At 36.2% G+C, this 22,991-nt stretch overlaps 1 protein-coding gene across 1 annotated transcript; it reads right to left on the minus strand.

The window, feature by feature from the left end:
• Positions 1–12,919: 12,919 nt before the first annotated feature.
• On the minus strand, positions 12,920–16,972 carry LOC107874406 (G-type lectin S-receptor-like serine/threonine-protein kinase RLK1). Its single transcript, XM_016721198.2, has 2 exons — positions 15,720–16,972; positions 12,920–15,082 (listed from the first exon to the last, which is right to left on the minus strand). Exons 1-2 carry the CDS (start codon positions 16,255–16,257, stop codon positions 13,197–13,199), a joined length of 2,424 nt encoding a protein of 807 aa, XP_016576684.2. The 5' UTR covers positions 16,258–16,972; the 3' UTR covers positions 12,920–13,196.
• Between the last annotated feature and the right edge of the window lie 6,019 nt (positions 16,973–22,991).

The raw sequence follows: 22,991 nt of genomic DNA on the forward strand, positions 1-22,991 counted from the left end.
TTTATACAAAATTTATGGAATAAGAAAGATTAATTGAAGTATCGAAAAAGGTAAAAGAATGGAGGTTTGGGAGTTTGAATGGAAAGGAAATTGTGAATGAAAAGGAAAGAAAGAAAGAGAAAGTTATTTTAACGACATTTTCGATTATGTTTAAGCGTAAGACAATGAAGGTTAGCTAGTGAAATTAGTTTGTGGCTATTTATAGGGTATTTAATTTGAGTGCTATTTTTATGATATTATCCAACCACTTCCAATGTTCATTTCCTCACTCCCCAATCCAAGACTATCACATACTTGGCACCACCTGCTGTTCATGCTTTTGCGGCGCCACCCCCACCTGAAGCTCCTACTTTTGATGTTCATCCATAAGTTGTGCCTCCCTACTCTACAAGAGAGTCTGCATTGGATATTATTGGGGATCAGCATTACACTTCCGAGCCTACACTCAAATTGACTGGTATTTAAGGTAACACTCACCCACCTGAATTTTCTTCTAACACTGAGAAGCCTGTTATGACAGAAGAACAAGAGGAAATGATCAGAAAATTGAGAATTTTAGAACTGGCTATGAAGAAATTGTAAGGACTTGAGGGTTACAAAAGTGTCTCATATAAAGATCTGTGCATGTTTTCAGGGTTTCATCTTTCTTTTGGTTTTAAAATGCCGAATTTTGAGAAGTATGATGGACATGGCGATCCTATAGCACATTTGATACGTTATTGCAACCAACTAAGGGGTGCTGGGGGGAAGGAAAAATTACTCATGGCATATTTCAGTGAGAGTCTTTCAGGCCTAGCTTCGGAATAGTTTGTTGACCAAGACATCGACAAGTGGATTAATTGGGATGACCTAGCTAATGAATTTGTGCGACAATTCCAATACAATGTGGAGTTGATTCCTGATGAGAAATCCCTAACTAACATGAAAAAAAAGAGTACTGAGACTTTCAGAGAGTATGCGATTAGATGGCGTGAACAATCTGCTAGGCTAAAACTGTTAATGAAAGAAAGTAAGATAGTGGAGCTATTTATTCAAGCGCAGGATGAAACATATTAACAACACTCGTTACCTGCATTAGGCAAGCCATTTATTGAGGTCCTCAAAATGGGGGAGATGATAGAGGATGGAATTAAGACCGGTCTCATTATGAGTTTTGCAATATTGAAAGCGACTACTCAAGCAATTCAAATAGGTTCGGAAAGTGTCAGAGGGAAGAAGTATGAAGAAGATGTATCTGCCATTGTAGTTGGACAACATGCACGGGAAAGAGGACCACACCATCGTTACCCACAGGCTCAAACCCAAGCTTATGCCTAAGCTCCACAAAATCTTTCCCAAAATCCATTATACTGTATTCCCCCACCTACATATCTAATATACAATGCACAACCCTATGGTCAATTCTCTTATTACCCACAATGGCGTGCACCAGCTTTTCAGAGTCATCCTCAAACTCCAAAAACATATCAAAGCCCTTCTAGGTCTGATTTTTGATCCAAGCCAAATAATGAAATAAGGCAGAAGTCAAGAGATAGCTTCACGCCAATTGGAGAGTTGTACGCCAGTTTATTCCAGAGATTGATACATCGGGGCATGATCACTCCTCTTCTTGGGTATACTCCTGACCCACATTCAAGAAATTTTGATGCTAATGTACGATGTGCATACCATTCTGATGTTCAGGTTCACAGTATTGAAGATTGTCGTTTTCTGAAAAGAGAAATAGAAAAGATGATTCAAGATAAATCAATTATGGTGCAGACCATTGACAGTGAAGAAAGCTCTATTCATGCTGATATGCAAACTAGTGGCTAAGATGTTAGGCTGAGCAATTGAGAAGTCACCCCTCTCCCTACTATGAAGAGGTCTAGTAGTGTGTTTTGTTTTATTTTTTGTTGTCCAAATTATTTCAGGGTTGTAGTTCAAGATCTATCTTGTTTTGTCCCTTTGTCGTTATGTTCAAACCCTTTTATCTCTTATTTTAATTAAATGGAGTGTCCATTTTTCCTTTGTGTTTTAAATTTGTGATGTTTGTTTGTTTTCTTTACATAGCACATTTTATGTTGACTCTAGTGATATGACATGCTTTTAAAAATTTTTGCCAGATCTTAAAATCCAATTTAAGCATGAACATTGAATCAGAGAGTTAAAGTTAGAAAAAGAAAGCATCTGAGAAAATAGATAGAGTGCTGGGGCATTTGGTGATCAAGTTGAAGCCTTCTTTGAAAATTAAGGCAATTATTTTGAGAATCATGAGAATAACTTGGTCATCAATTGAAAGACATATCTCAATTAGGTCAAATAGTGAATGTTCGATCCTATGTCAAAATGAACAGAAAGAAAATCAACTCCACGAAGTCATGAGTTCTTCAGCATGAGGAATATACTACGAAAGTGGAGTTGTATGTTTGACAAGGGTAGAAGAAGATTGGCACACATGCTCAGTTGATGTTAGTGTTGTTAAAGTGTCACAAATGATCTTTATCTTTTATTTCATATTGCATGATATGTACTTACATTTTCAAGGATTGATATGATGAAGACATTTCATTATGCTATCCAATCATTGTGTCATCCTTTTTTATCCCATTTGAGCCTATTTCTATTTTCTTTTATACCCCTCTTTTGGAATCAAGATAGAGTCAGTAAAATTCAAAAGAAAAGTGTCGAGCAAAAGAATAGAGTCAGAAAGTTTCAAAAAACAAAGAAGAGAAGAGAGAAAAAATGTGTCCAAAAAAAGAGTGTCAAGAAAAGAGTCGAAAAAAAATTTCAAAGAGAAAAGAGAAAAAAAAGAAAAAAAAATCAGAATCAATCAAAAGAACAAACTGCCAGAACTACGCGTGACCTGATTCTCCTCTATCGGGGGTGAGATACGTAGGCTGCCCTACTCTGGGCTCGGTCCAACCAAATAAACGTTTAGGGGAACTACTTGTCTTCCTCAGCATAAGAAAGAAAAAGAGAAATAAAAATGAGAAGTCTTATTGGTGAAAACCCTCACGGGCATCGTAAGACGATGGTAAATTGAGAGAGATAAAAAATGAGAGAGTCTTATCAGTGAAAACTCTCATAAGCACCGTAAGACGACTGTGAGTTGAGAGAAATGAAGATAAAAGAGTCTCATTAGTGAAAAACTCTCACGGACGCCATAGAAAGATGGTGAGCTGAGAGAAAAAAATGAGAGAGGCTTATTGTCAAAAATTCTTCAAGGCGCCACTAGCCAAATGAGGTCTCCGAATGCACTGGGCCCAAGGGAGTAACTTAGTTTTGGGGACATTAACTCAAGAACAATTGTTTGAAAGTTTGGATGAAAAGATCAGGCAACTTAATCCAAAATGCATGGCATAATCATTAGAGTTGACTGTCATATTTAGATAAATTTTTACTTCTTTGTTTCAAATGAGGACATTCATTGTCCCTTCTTTCTTTTTTATTTTTATTTTCTGTAGTCAGTTGTCCAAATAAAAATCATTATCATTTTTTCTCTTGTTTTTGAGTCAAGTCCATGTCAAAACAAGTGAAAAAAAATTTCAAAATTGGCTACCAGCTTCTTCAACTGCACAAAGCAAGACAAAAGGCCAACACATGAAAGAGACATAATTGTGAGCCAAAATAAGGCATGTAAAAAATTTTCTCAACAGACAAGTCTGGGAACTTATGGAAATATCAAGGTTCAAAGGGTTTATCTAAGAAGCATGGCAAAGCAGAAATACTGTATTTGTTTTAGAGTCACTCTTAATAATCTGAGTTCGGATCAATGATGCAGCGAGTTAATGACATATGCTAATGGTTGAAAGCAAGATTAACGTGACGGGGACAAGAGCGATTGCCACGAAAGCCAAAGTCACAAACCAGCCACCATGTTCTTAAACTAACAAGTTTTCTTTGTATGAAACAGGAACACATGCTACCTTCGAATCAAGGATTTCAAAGCCTAAACATCAAAGGCCGTAGTATTCTCACTTCTACAAATGCAAGAGGCAATGTTGTTGCACAGGTTTGTTAATCAAAACCATGGTAAAACTCATCATCCAATATCTCTAGGAGACACACTTTCTTGTTTGGATAATTCAAGAGACATTTGTAAGGAGATGTACTTCATTTTTTGGGTAATTCAAGTGACATTTGTAAGGAGACGCACTTCCTTTTTTGGTAATTCAAGTAACATTTATAAGGAGACGCACTTCCTTGTTTGGTAATTCAAGTTATATTTGTAAAGAGACGCACTTTCTTGTTTGGTAATTCAAGCAACATTTATAAGGAGACACACTTCCTTATTTGGGTAATTCAAGTGACATTTGTAAGGAGACACACTTCCTTGTTTGGTAATTCAAGCAATATTTATAAGGAGATGCATTTCCTTATTTGGTAATTCAAGCGGTATTTGTAAGGAGACGCGCTTCCTTGTTTGTTAATTCACGCAACATTTGTATGGAAACACACTTCCTTGTTTGGGTAATTCAAGCAACATTTGTAAGGGGACACATTTTCTTGTTTGGACCATTCAAGCAACATTTGTAAGGAGACATACTTCCTTATTTTGGTAATTCAAGCGACATTTGTAAGGAGATGCACTTCCTTGTATAGGTAATTCAAGTGACATTTATGAGGAGACGCACTTCCTTATTTAGGCAATTCAAGTGACATTTGTGAGGAAACGCACTTCCTTGTTTGGGTAATTCAAGCGACATTGGTGAGGAGACACACTTCCTTGTTTGGGTAATTCAAGCGTCATTTATGAGAAGACGTACTTACTTGTTTGTTTAATTCAAGCAGCATTAGTAAGGAGACACATTTCCTTATTTGGTAATTCGAGCAACATTTGTAAGGAGACACACTTTCTTGTTTGGTTAATTAATGAAACATTTGTAAGGAGATGCACTTCCTTGTTTGGTTAATTCAAGAAACATTTGTGATGAGACGCACTTCCTTGTTTAGTTAATTCAAGCAACATCTGAAAGGAGACGCACTTCCTTGCTTGGGCAATTCGACCAACATTAGTAAGGAGACACACTTCGTTGTTTGAGTAATTCAAGCGGCATTGGTAAGGAGACACACTTCCTTATTTTGGTAATTCAAGCGGAATTGGAAAGGAAATGCACTTCCTTGTTTTGATAATTCAAGCAACATTGGTAAGGAGACGCACTTCTTTGTTTGAGTAATTCAAGCAGCATTGGTAAGGAGACACACTTTCTTATTTTGTTAATTCAAGCGGCATTAGTAAGGAAATGCACTTCCTTATTTTGATAATTCAAGCAACATTGGTAAGGAGATGCACTTCTTTGATGGGGTAATTCGAACTTTGCTTTTTTGGGTAATGCACTTCCTAACATAAGTCTTGATTCCTAGTAGATGTACCTCCTAGTCGAGTCAGTCCCCTTGATTTTTAGAAAATGCACTTTCTAGTCGAGTTATTGCTCTTAATCCTTAGGAGACACACTTCCTTGCTAGTTTTCATTTGTCAGGTGACACACTTTTTTTAACTTAGACATGTATCTCTAGAAGACGCACTTTCTAGTTAGAATCCCTCACTTTAATTCTTAGGAGACTCACTTCCTAGTCTTGGTTATTCAATTTTACTCTCAATAGATGCATTTCTTGGTCAGAGTCTTGATTTATCATTGCAACATGCAAGTGGGTATGATGTGACTTTATCAAAAGTCTTCTGATGATAAACTGGGGCAAAAACTCAATTTCTGTTTTTGAAACTTTACTTTTCTGGCAAACAGAATTTCTCTTTACAATAATTTTTGTTTGGGATAATTTTCTTTCTAGTTTTGATGTGATTTCAGGTGCCTGCCTGAAGAACAGGGCGAATAAATGAAAAGTCAAACAACAAGGTGAAGAAGTTGAAAGTCAAGCAACAAAGTGAAGAGGTTGAAAGTCAAACAATAAGGTGAAGAGTTTGAAAGTCAAACAATAAGGTGAACAATTTGAAATTCAAGAAACAAGGTGAAGAAATTAAAAGTCAACAAATTAAAAAATAGCAAGTCAGGAACCCGCCTGAAGAGTAAGGTGATGAAACTCAAGTCAAGAGTCCAAAAGAAGCTGCGTAGATAGGATTTTGTAATTCTATTTATATTTTAACGTGTAATTTTCATTTTGATGTAATGACAGAGCCGTGGATCAGAACCTCAATGGAACCTCACTCGGCTCCCCAACTTGGTATTGTTTTTCTTTTCAAATCCTTTGAAACACCCGTAACTTGATTCCCTTATAACTTGGATAGGTAGGATGTCCTAAGTCAAGACCCAGTTGCTTTTTTTTTTCCCTTCTATTTCTCTGAATAACGGTCGGGATAAAATTTGGTCTCGTTGTCTACTTCTTTGTCTGAAAACACTTTGTGATTACAGTCAAAGGGGGCATGATGTAGACACATAATTTTGTCCCTTCGAAAGATTATTTTTCACATTATTACCTTTTCCTATCGTGTACCCTCAACCATGTAATTATCCCTCCATAAAATTACAAAAATAACAACCCTTAACAATTTTTACCTTATTTTAATCCTATCCTACCAACCTCTCCAATTAAAAGTGGACACCTTACCACCCCCTTACTCACGTGCACCCCTACCCCACTACCTCATACTAATATACACATAGACCACAATGAAAAGAAAGAGGAGAGAATCTTCAGGAGGGGCCCACCACCAATAAATTGATACCATCACCATACATACATACACACAAAACTGATAAAGGAGAAGGGGCCCAGGAATTTTTGGATGGATCTTCCATTTCTACTCATAGAAGCATACAATTCCAGAGACACTAGAGAAAGGCACAGTTCAAGCTTCCATCATCCCTGGTCACCATAGACACACCACTGCCATACACACACACCTATTACCTCACACACAGCTCATCTGAAACACACACACACACAACACGGAATACACACACTCATCTGATCGAGAGGGAGAAATTAGGCGAAATTGAGGAAATCGAGAGAGAGAGAGCAAGAGATCGACCGAGAAGATAGGGTAAAATCGAGTGAGACAACTAGTTTCTCAAGTGGCTGGTCACTGTTCCAGTGATTTGGTTCATCGGAAAAATGTCAAGGCACCAAAAAACTCATCGAAGCTTATATTGGACTGATTTCATGAAATTTTGTACTCGTTATCGATTTTGGGTTCAAGTTCTATTCACCTCGTTTGATTCGTCGCAATTTGTTTTGGATCTCAATTTTTTATTCGAGTTGTGGGTTCGTTGATTGAGGTTCTACTCGGGATATTCGGACGCGGTCTTCGTCTTTTCATTCGATTAATATTGGAGTTTGAAAGCTACAAATCGAGGTCCAATTCTATTATCTCTCTTTTATATTTCATTATTCGTGATATTCAGTGCTTTGAACAAAATATTATGTGTTGGTTAATCTTTGTTGGCGATGAATGATTATAGGTTCAATTCGTTGTTTGGTTATAAATTGTGTAATAAAATGATATCACATTGAGAATTGAAATTGATTGTTTGGGGTGAGATGGAGAAATTGATAAACGGGCGAATTTAGATTAATTTTGATTTATTGTTGTTTAATTCGGAATAAGCATGAATCTTATCGAAATGGATAGGCAAAAGTTTAGGTTTGGGTAGGCAAATTTAGGAATGATCTTTGATTGAATGCGTGGAATGTTGAATGTGTTGAAAACTTTTCTAGTTTATCTCATGAAATTGAAATTGTATTCATTTGCCGGGGAATGCCCCAAAAGAATTGTATTTATTCTCTGGGGAATGCCCCGAAGTATCATGTACTCGAAGACGACATACGGTCAAGGCTCGAAGCGTCTAGTGGAGTTTAGTTCAGGAGTAGTTTAGGATTAGTTTAGAATAGAATAGGTTTACATTTTCGCATTTTTCATTTTTCGAGATTGTATAATTGGACTGGATACTAAATTTTGGATTGTTTTGTCTTGTTTGTTTGATGAATTGTTTTGCGTGCTTTGTGCGGTTTATACATTCGTAGTGTCAGATTAGACGATATGCTCTACCATACGACCGTTGTCAAACCACAGGATCGAGGGGTGCACCTTCCCCTCGATCAACAGAATTCCTTAACCGAAACTCTGCTCACGGATCAGTTTAAAAGATTCAAAAACAGTTTTGAAAAAGGATTTCCAAAGGTTACTTGGCACACTTGATTATGCCAAGTGGCGACTGAGTTTTGAATGTAAATAATCCTTTTCGAAACAAGTAATCTATATTTTTGTTACTTTACTAATAAAAACCCTTTCGAAACTTAAAATGTAATTCTTTTTTTGGCATTAAAAGAAGGGAGTGTGACAACAATAATTAATAACTTAAAATATTTAAAAGACATATAGAAATTTTATTGACTCTCATTATAGGTGGTTTCGACCACCTCTCATGCAATTACCAAAAAACCCCTCAACTCTCACTTAATTACATACCATGTCCCAATATATAATAATTTCACTGTTTCATCATAATGGTTTAAATATTTAATATATTCTATTAATTTATATTAATTAACTATAAGTACATATTGGAAATAATTTGTTTTATTTATTTAATTGGCTATTATGTTCAAAACTAATTTGTTACCACGAATCACAATAATTAATAACTTAAAATATTTAAAAGACATATAGAAATTTTATTGACTCTCATTATTTTAGTAATGCCACATAAATTGAGATAAAATAAAAAGTACTGTAAATCATAATAATTAACAACTTAAAATATTTAAAAGATATATAAAAATTTTAGTTGATTCTCAAAATTGTATAGAAGCCATATAAATTGAGACACAAGGAGTAAATATATTATTTGATAATTACGTAAAAATTATTATAAATCACAATAATTAACAAGTTAAAATACTTTTTTAAAAATAGATAGAAGTTCTATTCAACTCTCAAAATTTTATCGGTGTACCATAAATCGTGACAATTGTTTTTTTTTTTTATCTTAGTTAATTGCAACTAAATATTTAAAGTAAATCAATTTTATTATTTTAATTGACTTTTATATAGAAAATTAATATTTTTATTTATTTATTTATTTTGGTAAATTTAATTTTTAAAATTATTTTTTTCTTATATAGGAATACTAATATTTAAACTTAACTTTAAATTTTAAAAGTACAAAATTAATAAATTTAATTTAATAAAATAAATTTTTAATGAATATTTTCTTAGAATTTGTGTTGGGTCAATATGTATCAAGTTAAAAAGAAATAAAGAAAAATATATAGTAAAATTTTATTATTGCGAAAGATAAATATAATGCGCTATCCATTAATGTTTAATAATATCATATTTTGCATATGCAAATATAGCATCCCGTATTTAATTAATATACTATTTCGGTGAATTATCGATGATTACTATTGGATACGATAAAATTATATTAATTTCTATAGTAATAACATAATCAATCGCTCTTAATTAATTATTATGAGTTATCTAGGTATTAAGAAAATAAATGATATTTAATAAAAAATAAAATAGACATAAAATGCGAAATTAACTCTTAATGTTTTAAATTAAATTTTTGTCTTTCGAACGATGATTTTACTATATCACTCCTTATTATAAGTCATTTATGTATTAGAAAAATAAGAATAACAAAATGATATGTCAACATAAAATATTTGATTGACTATCAAAATTATATTAATGCCACATAAATTGGGACGGTACAGAAGAAGATATAAAACAACATATATTATTTGAAAATGAAATAAAAAGTACTGTAAATAACAATAATTAACCAAAAAAATAAATAAAAATTGACTGATTTATATTTGATGTTAAAGTTCATCCTCTATGAACAGTTGCATATGACCTAGCCCACTTATCGTAGCTCGCCAATTTCAAGTAATTCTTCACTTAACATTAGCTGCCTCCACTTTCTCCGTTAACTTGTGAAATTCAGATTATTAGTATGATTCTGCCATGGTATAGAAGATTTCCGACAATGCATCATGTGACTTTCTAATTTTTTTTTTCACATTACCCCATAGATGTCACATACAAGCGTAATGTGCTACATTAGCTTTTATAATACTTGCATTACGATCGAAAACTACACACATATGTTATCTTTCACCATATGCTTCCTTCAGATTCTCAAACAATCATGTCTAGGATGCATCATTTTTAGAATCTAGTATTCCATACACCAATGAAAATATATGGCCTGAACATGGAACAAATACATTTAATAGTGCATTATATATAGACATAAAAAAATCTATATGTATCTTATAAATACATACAGTTGGAAACAAGTGTAACTGGCATTTAACACATAAACATAATTCATAGCTATATTATATATACATATAGATGGAACCATATCTAACTCCCAATCAACATCAAAAAGAAATTGAATATGTATTCTATAAACACATATAGCTTGCCAAATATGTGACTGCCATTTCTTTCATAAACATAATTCATAAGTATAATATAAATACATATATCTGGAAACATAAGAAATACATAGTACAAAGATAAATATGCTGCATATGTACATTATAAATAAATAGAACTGTTCATAAAGTCAAATGCATGTCTAGAATAGCTTACCGGCTCTATCCATGGAACAGGCAGCTACAAATGTGCCACTGTACAGTCCTCTGAGATAACTTGCATCAACAACTATATCACAGGTCTACGGTGATCAAACCCTTGTATGAATGTAGTAAGTGCGGAAAATATATACAAAAACTCATTATCTTCGTGCTTTTTCATTCGCATATATGAACCTGGGTAAGTACTGTTCAAAACATGAATGTATGCAGGTAGTTTTCCGTATGATGCTGACGGTTTCCCTCTCAAATCTTCAAGTGCTTGTTCCTTAGCTCGCCAACACATAATATATGTCAAATCCATACCCAAGTCTTCCTTCATGTCACTTCTGATATCGGTCGCATTGTATTTTTTTTTTTTTTTGTGGCTTTTAAACTTTGATTTCACTATACCTCCAATCTACTTACTAGTAGCATGAAACTTAGGATAAATCTTATCCTTGATCGGACATGTGTGCTCTGGTAAGAATTTCCTAACACAAAACATTTTAGATTTGCCGATACCAGATGCACGGAATAAAGAACCACAATTACTGAATCTGCACAACAATGTGTAACTGCAAAAAATAAAAAAAGCGTATGTTGAAATATAATTTACCAACATGAAAAAAATAAAAATTTAATACATATGTATATTGTAAATACATATGCTGCAATACAATTTACCAATATGGAAACAAAATAATTTAAATACATGACAAACTTACCAGCTTTTACTTGATCTAACAGATCGTGATTGAAACTTCTCTCGAATCGTGTAATCCTTCATCACAGATTTTAACACACTTTTCGAGATATAAACTTGTTCAAGCTCAATATGTTTGTGATGTGGGTCCGAGATAGGGCCTCAATGTAATAATGTAGTTACAACAATTCAATAATATTTTTATCTTATATTTCTCACATGGTATCAGAGCTTCCACGATCTTGGTAAAGAGTCAAAGAGTTTTCGCTGCCGGCGGGCGGCTATAATCCATATATGCCGCCCGGCCGGCCAATGATCATGTTAGCAAAAGTTAGGCCACCACACTTCTTTCCCCTACTTTCTCATATCTTTGCGTAGCACCATGCATATGTCCTGTGACTACTTTTTTATATCTATTTTTTCTTAGCACCGTGCTTCTTTTCGTTGACTATTTTCTCATATCTGATTTGTGTAGCACCGTGCATCTTTTCGAACTACTTTGTCATATCTGAGTTGCATAGCACCGTGCATCTTTCTGGTGACTCCTCAGATCTAATTTATGTGGGGTCGTGCCATCATTCCGACCATGCCCATATAATTTCTTTTCCAATAGGATCGTGCCGTCATTCCGACCCTACCCATATAATTTCTGTTTCTCAATAGGGTCGTGCTGTCATTCCGACCCTACCAATATTTCTCTTTCTCAGTAGGATCGTGTCATCATTCCGACCCTACCCATATACTTTTTTGTTCCTCAGATTGTAGTCACTTTTCAGCCATCAAATCTAATAATCCGGCGTGTGAGCATGTTTTGGCAAAGTTTCCAGTGACTTTTATGTTCAAGATCTACTCGTTTCTTGATTTCGAGATGACCCGTACATTTTATACCAGTTTTCGGCAATTTTCCAGCGACACATCGACTTTACGACAATATTTACTACTTTTCGGATCACTTTTTCAGTTTGTTCCGTTTTAAATTGAGGTCTCCTAGACGTGCAAAGCAGTCCTTATCAGTTTTCTTGCAGATATCTTTACCAAGTCCCTCACCGATTCTCATATTAGTTACATCCATAACAAGCTTGGTACATATGTCTTCTATGCACCAGCTTGAGGGGGAGTGTTAGAATATGAGTAGGAATAGGAATAATATAAAATCCTACTTGGAAAAGGATTGTAATGTAGTGTCCTATTAGGAAAAGGATTGGAGTGTATGGGGCCTCAATGTAATAATGTAGTTACAGCAATTTAATAATATTTGTATCTTATATTTTTCACACGAATGACAAGTGGTTTTAAGAGAATATTACCTTTCCTGGCGCAAAGTTCCTGTGAAACGAAGTCATCGGCACATAGGTTCAGGGCTACTGGAACGACATGATAACAATACCATAACAGATGTACTTACTGACAAGAGAGAGCGAGACTGACATTCATGGTTAGGTTTTTATACTTCCTAACCATGGTTTTATACACATCTGCTTTCACTGTGATTGACAGTTTTCGAAACTATTCTGGTTCAATGTATCCTTTAATACCTCTTATCGCTGTTTGAGTTTCAGATTGATCCATCCTCAGCAACTTTGTCAATCCGAAATCCAATAACTTTGGATCATAATGATCACCAAGAAGAATCTTCTGTGGTTTTATATCGCAATGATGACCTGTTTACTGCACTCATCGTCGCGCAAATATAAGTTAGATTCAGAAAAAGTGAAACTTCATAATTTCCCATTATTCAAGAACTCATAGACATACAATCTATGATGATCAATGACCTTCATCACAAAGTTAGATTAAATGGAAGTACCTAAGAACAGTGGTATACTGAACTATTTCATGTACTACAGTATATCAGAAAGTTATACAATTTAAACATGAAGGTAAGTAATATAACTAGAGTACTCGAATGAAAAAAGGACACAGAGGAGGAAATTGCGCATAAATGAGGCTTATGATCTTAAATAGTAATGCTAAAATTATATGGACATGGTGGAGTAGTCACTTCAACAGATCCTTCAAGCATTTGAGAAACTTTCCTCATAGTAGGCCTTGTCGATGGATCCTCCTGAATGCACCAAATACCAACCATCACGAACCTCTCGAGTTGCTTCTTGTCATTCAAGGCCTCAGAATCAGCATCAACAAGAGCTTCCAATTTTCCTTCTTGAAAGCAATCCAGAACCCAATCTGTAAGAATCGCCTCTTGTCCGTAGCTTTCTTCAGTCTCATAATTTTTCCGACAAGTGATGATCTCTAGTAGCAGTATACCAAAGCTGTAAACATCTACCTTAACGGTGACCTGACTATTCCTGAACCATTCTGGTGCAACATAACCTCGTGTTCCTCTAATATTAGTAAGCGTTCGACTCTGGTTAATCCTCATCAGTTTAGACAATCCAAAATCTGATATTTGTGCAACATGATAATCATCGAGGAGAATGTTTTGAGGCTTTATGTCGCAATGGATAATCTGTGTACTGCACTCTTCATGGAGGTATGCAAGTCCCCTTGAGATCCCCATTGCAATATTCGTCCTCTGGCTCCACGTAGGTCTCGGATCACCAAAAATAAAACTTGCAAGAGTTCCATTACTCATATACTCGTAGACCAACAAACGATGAGGTCCCTCGTTACAATATCCAATCAGACGGACCAAATTCTTGTGATGAGTCTGACTAATCACATTTACTTCAGTCATGAACTCCTTCTCTGCCTCGTGAGCAACTCTATCCAGCTTCTTTATAGCTACTACGTTTCTTGAACCGATGGGCATTACCCCTTTATAGACAATCCCAAATGCACCCCTGCCTAGCTCTTCCTTGAAGTCTTTCGTGGCTTCTACGAGTTCTTTGTATGTAAAACTATGACAGATAGAGTCTGCCATATAACTCGTAGGGAGTGAAGTCTTCACTTTCTTACTGTAAATGTGGAAGAATCCCCAACAGAATACACTGATGAAAAGAACATTTACCAACACAGAGCTGCCTAAGAGCGCGGACGCTGTAATTGCCCAATTTTTCCAACTCTTGCTTCGACGAGATGATGGATTAGGAAGGCCAGGACTTAAAGGAGGAATACCATCTTTCCTTATTTTCATAAAAGCTTTTGAATTCAGACTGGTGTCTATTCTCCCATTCGACAGCGGCAGCTTCTTTTTCCAGCAAGTATCGCTTCTATAAATGGCAACAGCACAAAAACAATCATTCAAACAAGCACTTTGGCACTCTTGTTCAGTTGAAGGGCTAATTTGCTGGAAGTCAGATTTCGGCCAATCAGTATCACGAATTGTGATAAATCTGTAAAAATCATCAGGTGAACCCCTCCCAACTTCATCACAACTTATAGAAAAATCTGGTTTGCAGTCGCCATAAGCATCGTTCGGATCAACCAGTGAATATCCTTGTGGACATTTACAAACTGGTTTATTGTTTGTACCAAGATTGCATACATTGTTGTAACCACAACCACCAGGTCCATTGTTTCCATCAATTCCGATGCATATATTATCTGGTTGAGACCATAAAATGTTCCAGCCACTGTTATTCGAAATCCTGGAATGATAATAATGACTAAGAACTCCATCAAAGCTAAGAGTCACACGATGGTAATTTTGCGAAGCTGATGGAATGGATCGGGGAGTAAGATCTTGCCTCTGATTGTTTCTCTTCAATACATACATCACGCCATTCTCTTCGAAAACTAACTTGTCTCCAGAATTTGTTGCACTTGTTGAGTCAGAAGTTTGACTGTTATAATACTCATCATCATAATCCTTATTGGAAGGCACACTTTGTGTAACAAGAACCAAATTCCCATTATCAACCATCCGAAGATAAAACCTACCTGTCGAGACATTATATAATTAAATCATCAAATTCATACTCTCTTAACAACTTGACCATTTGAGCTGCATGTTGAGACATACAACAACTATGAATTCTCACTGACCATGTTTCTACATATATATTCATCTACTGGCATAAAAATCTCAAATAGGGGCTAAACAACTCTTAGAAAGCATAGAATTTAAAGTAAATGTACTCACATGACAAAAACGTACTTTAAAAAAAAAGAGCAGCCCGGTGCACTAAGCTCCCGCTACGCGCAGGGTCCGGGGAAGGGCCCGACCACAAGGGTATATTGTATGCAGTTTCACCTTACATTTCTACAAGGGGCTGTTTCCAAGGTTTGAACCCGTGACCTCCTTGTCACATGATAGCAACTTTACCAGTTACTCCAAGGCTCCCCTTCAGGACAAAAACGTACTAACACGACTAAAACATATTCCTAACTCCGCCTGTGTGAGCTTCATTGCTTTTGCTGGTTCCAAGCTCGAATCAAGGGCGAGGGTTGCAGTAGGCTAGCAGCCAGAGTAAAACTAGCCAATTCGTGATAAATCCTCATATATAATACGAATATCATGTCGAGACATAATATAATTAAACAATCAAATGAGTTGGTTACACAATTCAACGCGTACCTTGAGTGAAATTAGATTCTGACTTTCGAGAAACAAGGAAGCTTCCTCTTTCCAGTGTTTGATTTGGCAACAAAGTATCAGTTGGATTTCCAAAACTTTCCCACAATGGATCACTAGAATCACTTCCCATTACAACAAAGTTTCCAGTATCATTCATGAATCCATGATCAACATTACTAGAAACCAAATCAGTTCTCCAAAGGGTATTCCCTTGAGGATCATTAAGTATAAGACCTCTTTGAGGATCAAGATTTAATCTTGATCCTTGTGGCACTAAATCACTCATATTAGCATGCCATACTATAGTGTTTTCTTGTATATTTGCATACCATATACAAAGCAAGAACTGATCATTGTTTTCTTGGTCTTTTTTGAAACCAAATGCAAAATCACCAGATGGTGAAAGCCACGGGGTACTGTCATCTGTTGCACTAATAGAACTACTAGTAGCTACTCTACCATTATTTTGAGCTAAATTATGTAAAGGGAAGACAAAAAGAAGCAATATTACAAGAAAATAAGAAAAGGTAATAGCCATAGCAAGAGGAAATATGATTTGTTGAACAACAAATCATGAACATAGCTATATGCAGAAGAAAACCAATTGGTGTTTGTTGACATGTAATGTGAGTTTTGGATTTACTGTGAAGACTTCAGAGTCAACTGCTACTTTTCTATGTTAGCTATTCTGATTAATAACATCATAAAGTTAAAAAATAATTTTCAAATCAAGAGTTATAGAAATATCAAATGACAATTGGCTAACCTTTCTTGTGGAATGACGTTACATAAATGGTAGAGTTTACGCAGATCTTACGCCTACCTTGGAGGTAAAGAGGTTGTTTTCGATAGACCCTCGGCTCAAGGAAAAATAGAAAAAGAAATAACGGAAGTGAAGAAGCCATGGAAAATACTATAAGAAAGCATGACAAATCAGTCTGCACAATAACTATAGTAAATAATGCGAAAATCAAAGTAAAATAAACAACAAGGGTACTAGTAAGGGCAGCCTGGTGCACTAAAGCTCTTGCTATACGCGAGGTCAGAGAAGGGCCGACCCACAAGGGTCCAAGACTACTAGTATTGAAGGATAAACGATACAATGCTCTATTAACTTCTCTGTAACCTTCTACCCTAATTCGTGTACTCCACAACCTCCAATCTATGGTCATATCATCGATAAGCTAAAACTGGTTCATGTCTCGTCTAATCACCTTTCCACAATACCTCTTCGACTTACCTGTAACAGATATTAATCAGATTATTGACCGAATCAATTCCAAAGTCTAAATAAACTCATAAAAGTAGGCAATCACTTTGTGGTCCTAACTCTATTATCTTGATGGAACATTCAATATTCGTTAAATGAGTTGGAAAATTTAATATGACTCTTGACTTTTCTCTGTGACTGTGTCTATAACAAGAATAAAAGTGTACCCAAAAAAGTCTATAACAAGAACAAATAAAATGTCTAGAATTTGTTTTAAAAGTTATTCCCTAAGAATTCAACAAAATAATAGGTAACAAAAAAGGTGCATTTGTTTTAACTTTGAATAATATATTTGCTTAAAAAACAAAACAAGATTTTGTGGGAAAATACTGGTATGACAGATAAATAGAACATCAACTTATATTTGCTTAACAATCAAAACAAGATTACATGCAAAGGCTATTTAACCATTTCCTAATGTAGTAATACAAATGTAAAATATCAGTAGTGAGAACATAACAATGCAGGCCTAGCAATAGACCTTCACTTACTCCATCTATTTGGTACGATAGAAGTCATTTTTCAGGAAAATGTTTTCCGCAAGTTGGTCCCTTTCTCTGGAAATGGTTTTCCATCAGAAGGGGAAAATGACTTCCGTCATACCAAACACTGCCATAATCTTGATCATATTTTCGCCTATTTTACGAGCTCTCCCTTAATGGCAAATGAGAGATTTCCAAGATTACCTTTATTATCACTAGTTACCCCTGGCATTGCCACAGCTCTACTTCCCACATAACCATTTCCTCCAATCTTGATTTTGCCATACTTCACTTTGCCTCCTTCACCTTCATATATGTGTCCAAAGAGCAAAGCTTCTCTCCCAACCGATCCATACTAGTTAACTCTCACCATTTCAGGATTCAAAACTGCCCCCATGCTGTCGATGTACGCGCCTTCCTCCCAAGCAACTTCTGATCCCATAAGCTTCATCCAAATTCCAAATAAGAACGATCCACTTGTCATTTCCATGAAATCGTCTCCTACTAGTGTCCTTATTGCTTGCCAAATCGTATCACTGAAGATCCCTTTACTCCAAATTAGTTCACTTTCACCGTCTTTCTTGATTCCTACAAGAATCCATTTTGCCATAGCACATAGAAATCCACCTAAAAGTCCTGTGACAATCCAACACAAAGGCAGCAGCCAATGCTTCTGGATTTTTAGGCCATCCGACGTGTAGAAAAGACACTTCAGTGGAGCAAAGATTGCTAATCCCATGAGGAAATATGGAAAAAAAGTTTGCAAGAACGGCTGAACGGAGATTAGCCACATTGTGACATACCAAGATCTTGCTAGTGTGACTTTGGTTGTATCCTTTTTCTCCTATGTGGCTGCAAGGGGACAGCCAGTGAAGTCCATTTTCAAATCAGATTGATCCAAGAAGAATCTCCAAGCTTCTGGGAGAGGCTTTCTGTTTCTCAGGTGCCGGCATGCTGGCATATGTCATAAACGACTGAACGTCCATGGTCCATGGATGCGCTTTGATTGCATGATGTTGCCCGAATAACATCCACTTCATGACATTTGAGAAATGGATTGAACTCCAGCTCTTCTTTATTCTTCTTTGGTGAGAAGTACTCCTCTAGGCTTCACCTCACCAGAGTGACTTCATCCTCTGGTATTCGTCGGATTTGAAGTTGTAGAACATAATGGACCTGCTAGAATCATGAAAATAAATCGTCAGATTTATAGAGTTGAAATATCTTCAGATTGTTAGAACACTGATAAAAACATTGATGGAAAACCAATACGAAACTTGTTTCTGAACATGTTTCTTCAAAATTCATCGTTTGAAAAGCATTGAAAACATTATCTAATAGGACCTTCTCGGAAGTATGCAGACGATGTTTGATACGGGTGTACCAAGCTGTCCAACAAGTTCACGACCATTCACACGTAGCCAAGCTTAGGAGTTACAAAAACTCCAAGTTATGTTCATGCAAATGGCCATGTGTGAGTTGGTACTTGAGCCTTCCAATGGATTAAATGCTTTTAAGTGTGAAGAGGAGCCTTGAAGTGTAATAAACTTACACTCCAAGGCCACCCTTGGCAAGGGTAGGATGGTCATTTGTTATCTCCCTTTGTGGACTAATATAAATAGATAGTGTTAGGGTTATTTTTGAGTTATATCATTCATATTTTGGAAGACAACAAACACTTTGTAATATTTTGGAACTTCTCTCTTCCATTGGAGAAGCCCCAATTTCGAAAACTCACTAGTAGAGTGATACTAGTGTTGTCTCTTGGCTAGAAACTAGGGTCTTGGGTTCTTTGAGTTCCTCTTGGTCCAAGTAAGAGCTTGGTATTAATATTCATTAATCATAGGGTCCTTTCTCTTGTTAGGGTTCTTAGATCATTGAATATTGTGTGTCAAGTTACTATCCCTCTTGTAATCTTGTTAATCTTGTGTTGTTGGAATCTTGAAGTCTAGTGAAGCTGTGTGAGGCTCTTTCGATTCACTAGCATTATTATTGACTTTCTTGTTCTTGTTGTTAATATCATCTTCTTATTCTAAAAATGTGACTCTTGAAGACTAGTGAAGTCGTGTGTGACCTATTTCGATTCACTAGCACTTGTTGTTCATCTTGTTGTTCTTGTTGTTGTTTGTTTCTTGTGTTGTGAGCTTGGTATCATATCATTTGGTATCAAAGCTTGTGGTTGATTTTGTTCCAACAAAATCAATCTTGGTTTGGTAGTTGAAAAATACCAAAAAAAAAAAAAAAAAAGGTTGCTGAAATCTGAAAATTCCAGAAAAAAAAGAGAAATCTGTCCATCTTGTTCTTGGTAGAGAAAATTGTGTTGAGTTGTTGTCTTAGCCAAGATTGGTTTTTGTGTGTTTATATATAGATGTTCTTTTGTTTGTGTAGTTTGTTTCTTGTGTTTATTTCTCTCTCATCAACAAAAAAGGTGTCTAAAATTAAGTTGAGCTTAATATATTGACATTGCTATTGTGGACTTGAAGTGGTAGTATGATGAACTTGAAGTAGCCTGAGTTTGTGTGTTGTTGCTTGACTTTAAAGTGGGATATTGTTGGTGAATTATGGTTGTATTCTTGAAGTATTGTTGTGGTGTTCATCTTGATCTTCTCATCATCTCATATCTTGACAACTATAAAGACTAAAATAGATCTAAAAAGGTTGTAAGACAGAGTTGTAAAGTTGTTTGTGAAAAGACTTGCCAACATCACTTCCTTGACTTAACAACCACTTTTTTCTTAAAACAAGGAGCCTTGTCTTGTGGAACTAGTAAAGTCAAGCCTCATCTTTTTGAGTTGGAAAAAGTTGAAAACTTACAAGACATTACTTTCCCTCCAAAAGCAAAGTCATCCATTACAAAATTGTGAAGATTAAGGCTTCAAGTTGTTGAACAAAATGTATGGACCCGTGACCAATTTCATGCTACCATATCACCTTAATCACTGTTCACGTCATTAATTAAGCTCAATTTGGATATTCTAATTTCTAATTATTGATTCTTAGTTTCTTCTAATTGACTTGAGAACTAATTAGCAAGCTAGTACATTCCTACTAGGTTGTCAATTAGTCCTTTGAAGCCTTGTATTCGTGTCATCGTTTATTTGTGTGCTTTTATCGTTTGAATATGTTGTAACTCCTTGACTCTAGTCCGATAAGAATTCTTTGAGTTTCAAATAAGAATCTACTTCGGACAAAAGCATACTCAAACCTTAAGGATTCATGCGTTACTAGCCAATCTACAACACTTGTAGAGCTCGAGTGTGAGTGATTCGAGAGTGTATGAGTGAGGAGAGGTTTTAAACTAACTTTTTTATTACTTGTGTAGGTGATACCTTGAAAATGGAGGGAACCACGTCTCAAACCGTGGATTCTAATAAAATGGAGAATATGAGGGTCACTCTTGAGGCTATGACCCGAGATCTTGAAAGGTTGAGTACGAAAGTAGGAGCCATAAGGGAAGAAGTGACGACTATTAGTGGAAGGTTAAAACAAATGGAGAGTCAAAGGAACTCTCGTCCTTCTACTTCTCAACATATTTCGTCAAGTGGACATGATAGAAATTCCTCCGCCACTGTTATTCCCAAAACATGGCCACAATTCCCAAATCCTTCACTAGCTCCACTAAATGCCGCAAGCCAAACTACTCATAACCCCCTAAACCGAGGCTCCAATAGACCAACCCATTCCCGAACTAGTCAAGTTCCGCAAGAGGGACTCGGACGTCAAATGCCTCCACAAAATTCGAACCCTTCCTTTCAAGCTCCACTAAACTAAAGACCACCACCTCCACAAAATCCAATCCCTCCAAATCAAGTTCCAAACATCCAAAACCATCCCGTCCATTTTGAGGAATATGGTAGAGAGTATTATGAAGGGTATAGAGCCTTTAACGATGCTTATATGAGGGAAGAAGAGATGAAAAGGGGACGTGTGGATCCAAGAAGATACCGAGGGTATGGAGAAAGGGAAAACCGACACCAAGAGAGAGATATAGGAATCAATACCATCAAATTAAGCCTACCTATCTTTAAGGGTGAAAGTGACCCCGAGGTGTATCTTGATTGAGAGTCGGCGTGTGATAAAGTATTTCAAGTGAATGATATATCGGAGGAGAAGAAGAGTTGTTATGCCATAGCTCACTTTGAAGGCTATGCTAACACATGGTGGGAATATTTCAAATAGTTTGGTAATGAGTTGATTGATGGAAAACCACCACCATGGTTTCGGTTGAGGTATCTAATGAGGCAACGGTATCTTCCCGAAAGTTATCGTCATGAGTTTCTTGCTAGGTTGTACAATTTACGACAAGGGAATTGAAGTGTGATGGCATATTATGATGAGTTTCAACAACTCATGTTTAAGTTTGATCATCGTGGAAAACAAATTGGCCATGATATCATTCATTTCAAGTGTGGGTTGAACAAAGAGATCTCCACTCATTTGACGCTTCACAAGTTTGATACCGTTGAAGAAATTTTCCAAGCGGCTCTTGAGATTGAAAGAGAGCTTAAAGAGAGGTCGTCGTTCAAGGCAAAAAAACTATCAACCTCGGGTTGGCCGAGAAGCAAAGATACGATTAAACCATCTTTGGGTTGGCCCAAAAACAAGGACCAACCCGCCACTATAAGGCTGCCTGAGCCTAAAACAGTCCACAAATTTTCTCCCCGACATGAAGCTCACAACTATCCTAATCCTAAAGGGTTCCAATGTTTCAAGTGCCAAGGTTGGGGACATAAAGCCAATGAATGTCCAAACCGACGCAATGTGATCCTAAGGGAAGGGATATTGTATTACCTTGGTGAGGAAGTGGGTATTAAAAAAGAAGAGAATGAGGCCGAGCCTCAAGATGGAGAAGAACCCAAAAATGAGCCACATAATGATGATGATGATGATTGTGAGGATGCTTATCCACAAGAAAGGGAGTGCGTGGTTCCAAACTTTGTAGTAAGGTGTGCCATGATTAGTAAGGCGATAGATGATCCTAGCCAACGGGAGAATCTATTCCATACTAAATTCCTTGTGAAGGGAAGTGTGTGCACTTTGGTGATAGATAGTGGTAGTTTTGAAATGTTGTTAGTGTTGCTATGGTGAACTTCTTGAAATTGCCAACTACACTTCATACTAGGCCTTACAATTTTCAATGGTTAAATGAGTATGGCGAATTGAAAGTCATGAGGCAATGTGTGATATGGTTTAAGGTAGGAAAATACCACGACGAAGTGCTTTGTGACGTAATACCAATGAAAGCGAGTCACTTGTTGTTAGGTAGACCTTGGCAATATGATAGGTCTACCAAACATGATGGGAGGTGTAATCGATATACACTTGAGAAGGATGGCCGAAAGGTCACACTTCATCCACTTTTGCCTTCACAAGTGAACGAGTTGCCTCAAAGGATAAAAGAATCGAAAGAAAAGGGAAAAAAATCCAAAAATGAAGAAAAAGAGGGGGAACCCGTAGGTAGGGTAGTGAGGATATCTGAGGCTACCTCAACATCAAAGGGAAAAGAAAACATGGTGATGT

The sequence above is a fragment of the Capsicum annuum genome, chromosome 1 (genome assembly GCF_002878395.1).
Source record: "Capsicum annuum cultivar UCD-10X-F1 chromosome 1, UCD10Xv1.1, whole genome shotgun sequence".
NCBI lineage: Eukaryota > Viridiplantae > Streptophyta > Magnoliopsida > Solanales > Solanaceae > Capsicum > Capsicum annuum.

What these genes read in the sequence shown, in the direction of transcription:
- LOC107874406 (XM_016721198.2), bottom strand. Translation starts at nt 16,257, where the DNA reads ATGGCTATTACCTTTTCTTATTTTCTTGTAATATTGCTTCTTTTTGTC. An exon ending in AGAATCTAATTTCACTCAAG is followed by an intron (nt 15,083 to 15,719) that starts GTACGCGTTGAA and finishes ATGTCTCGACAG; the next exon opens with GTAGGTTTTATCTTCGGATG.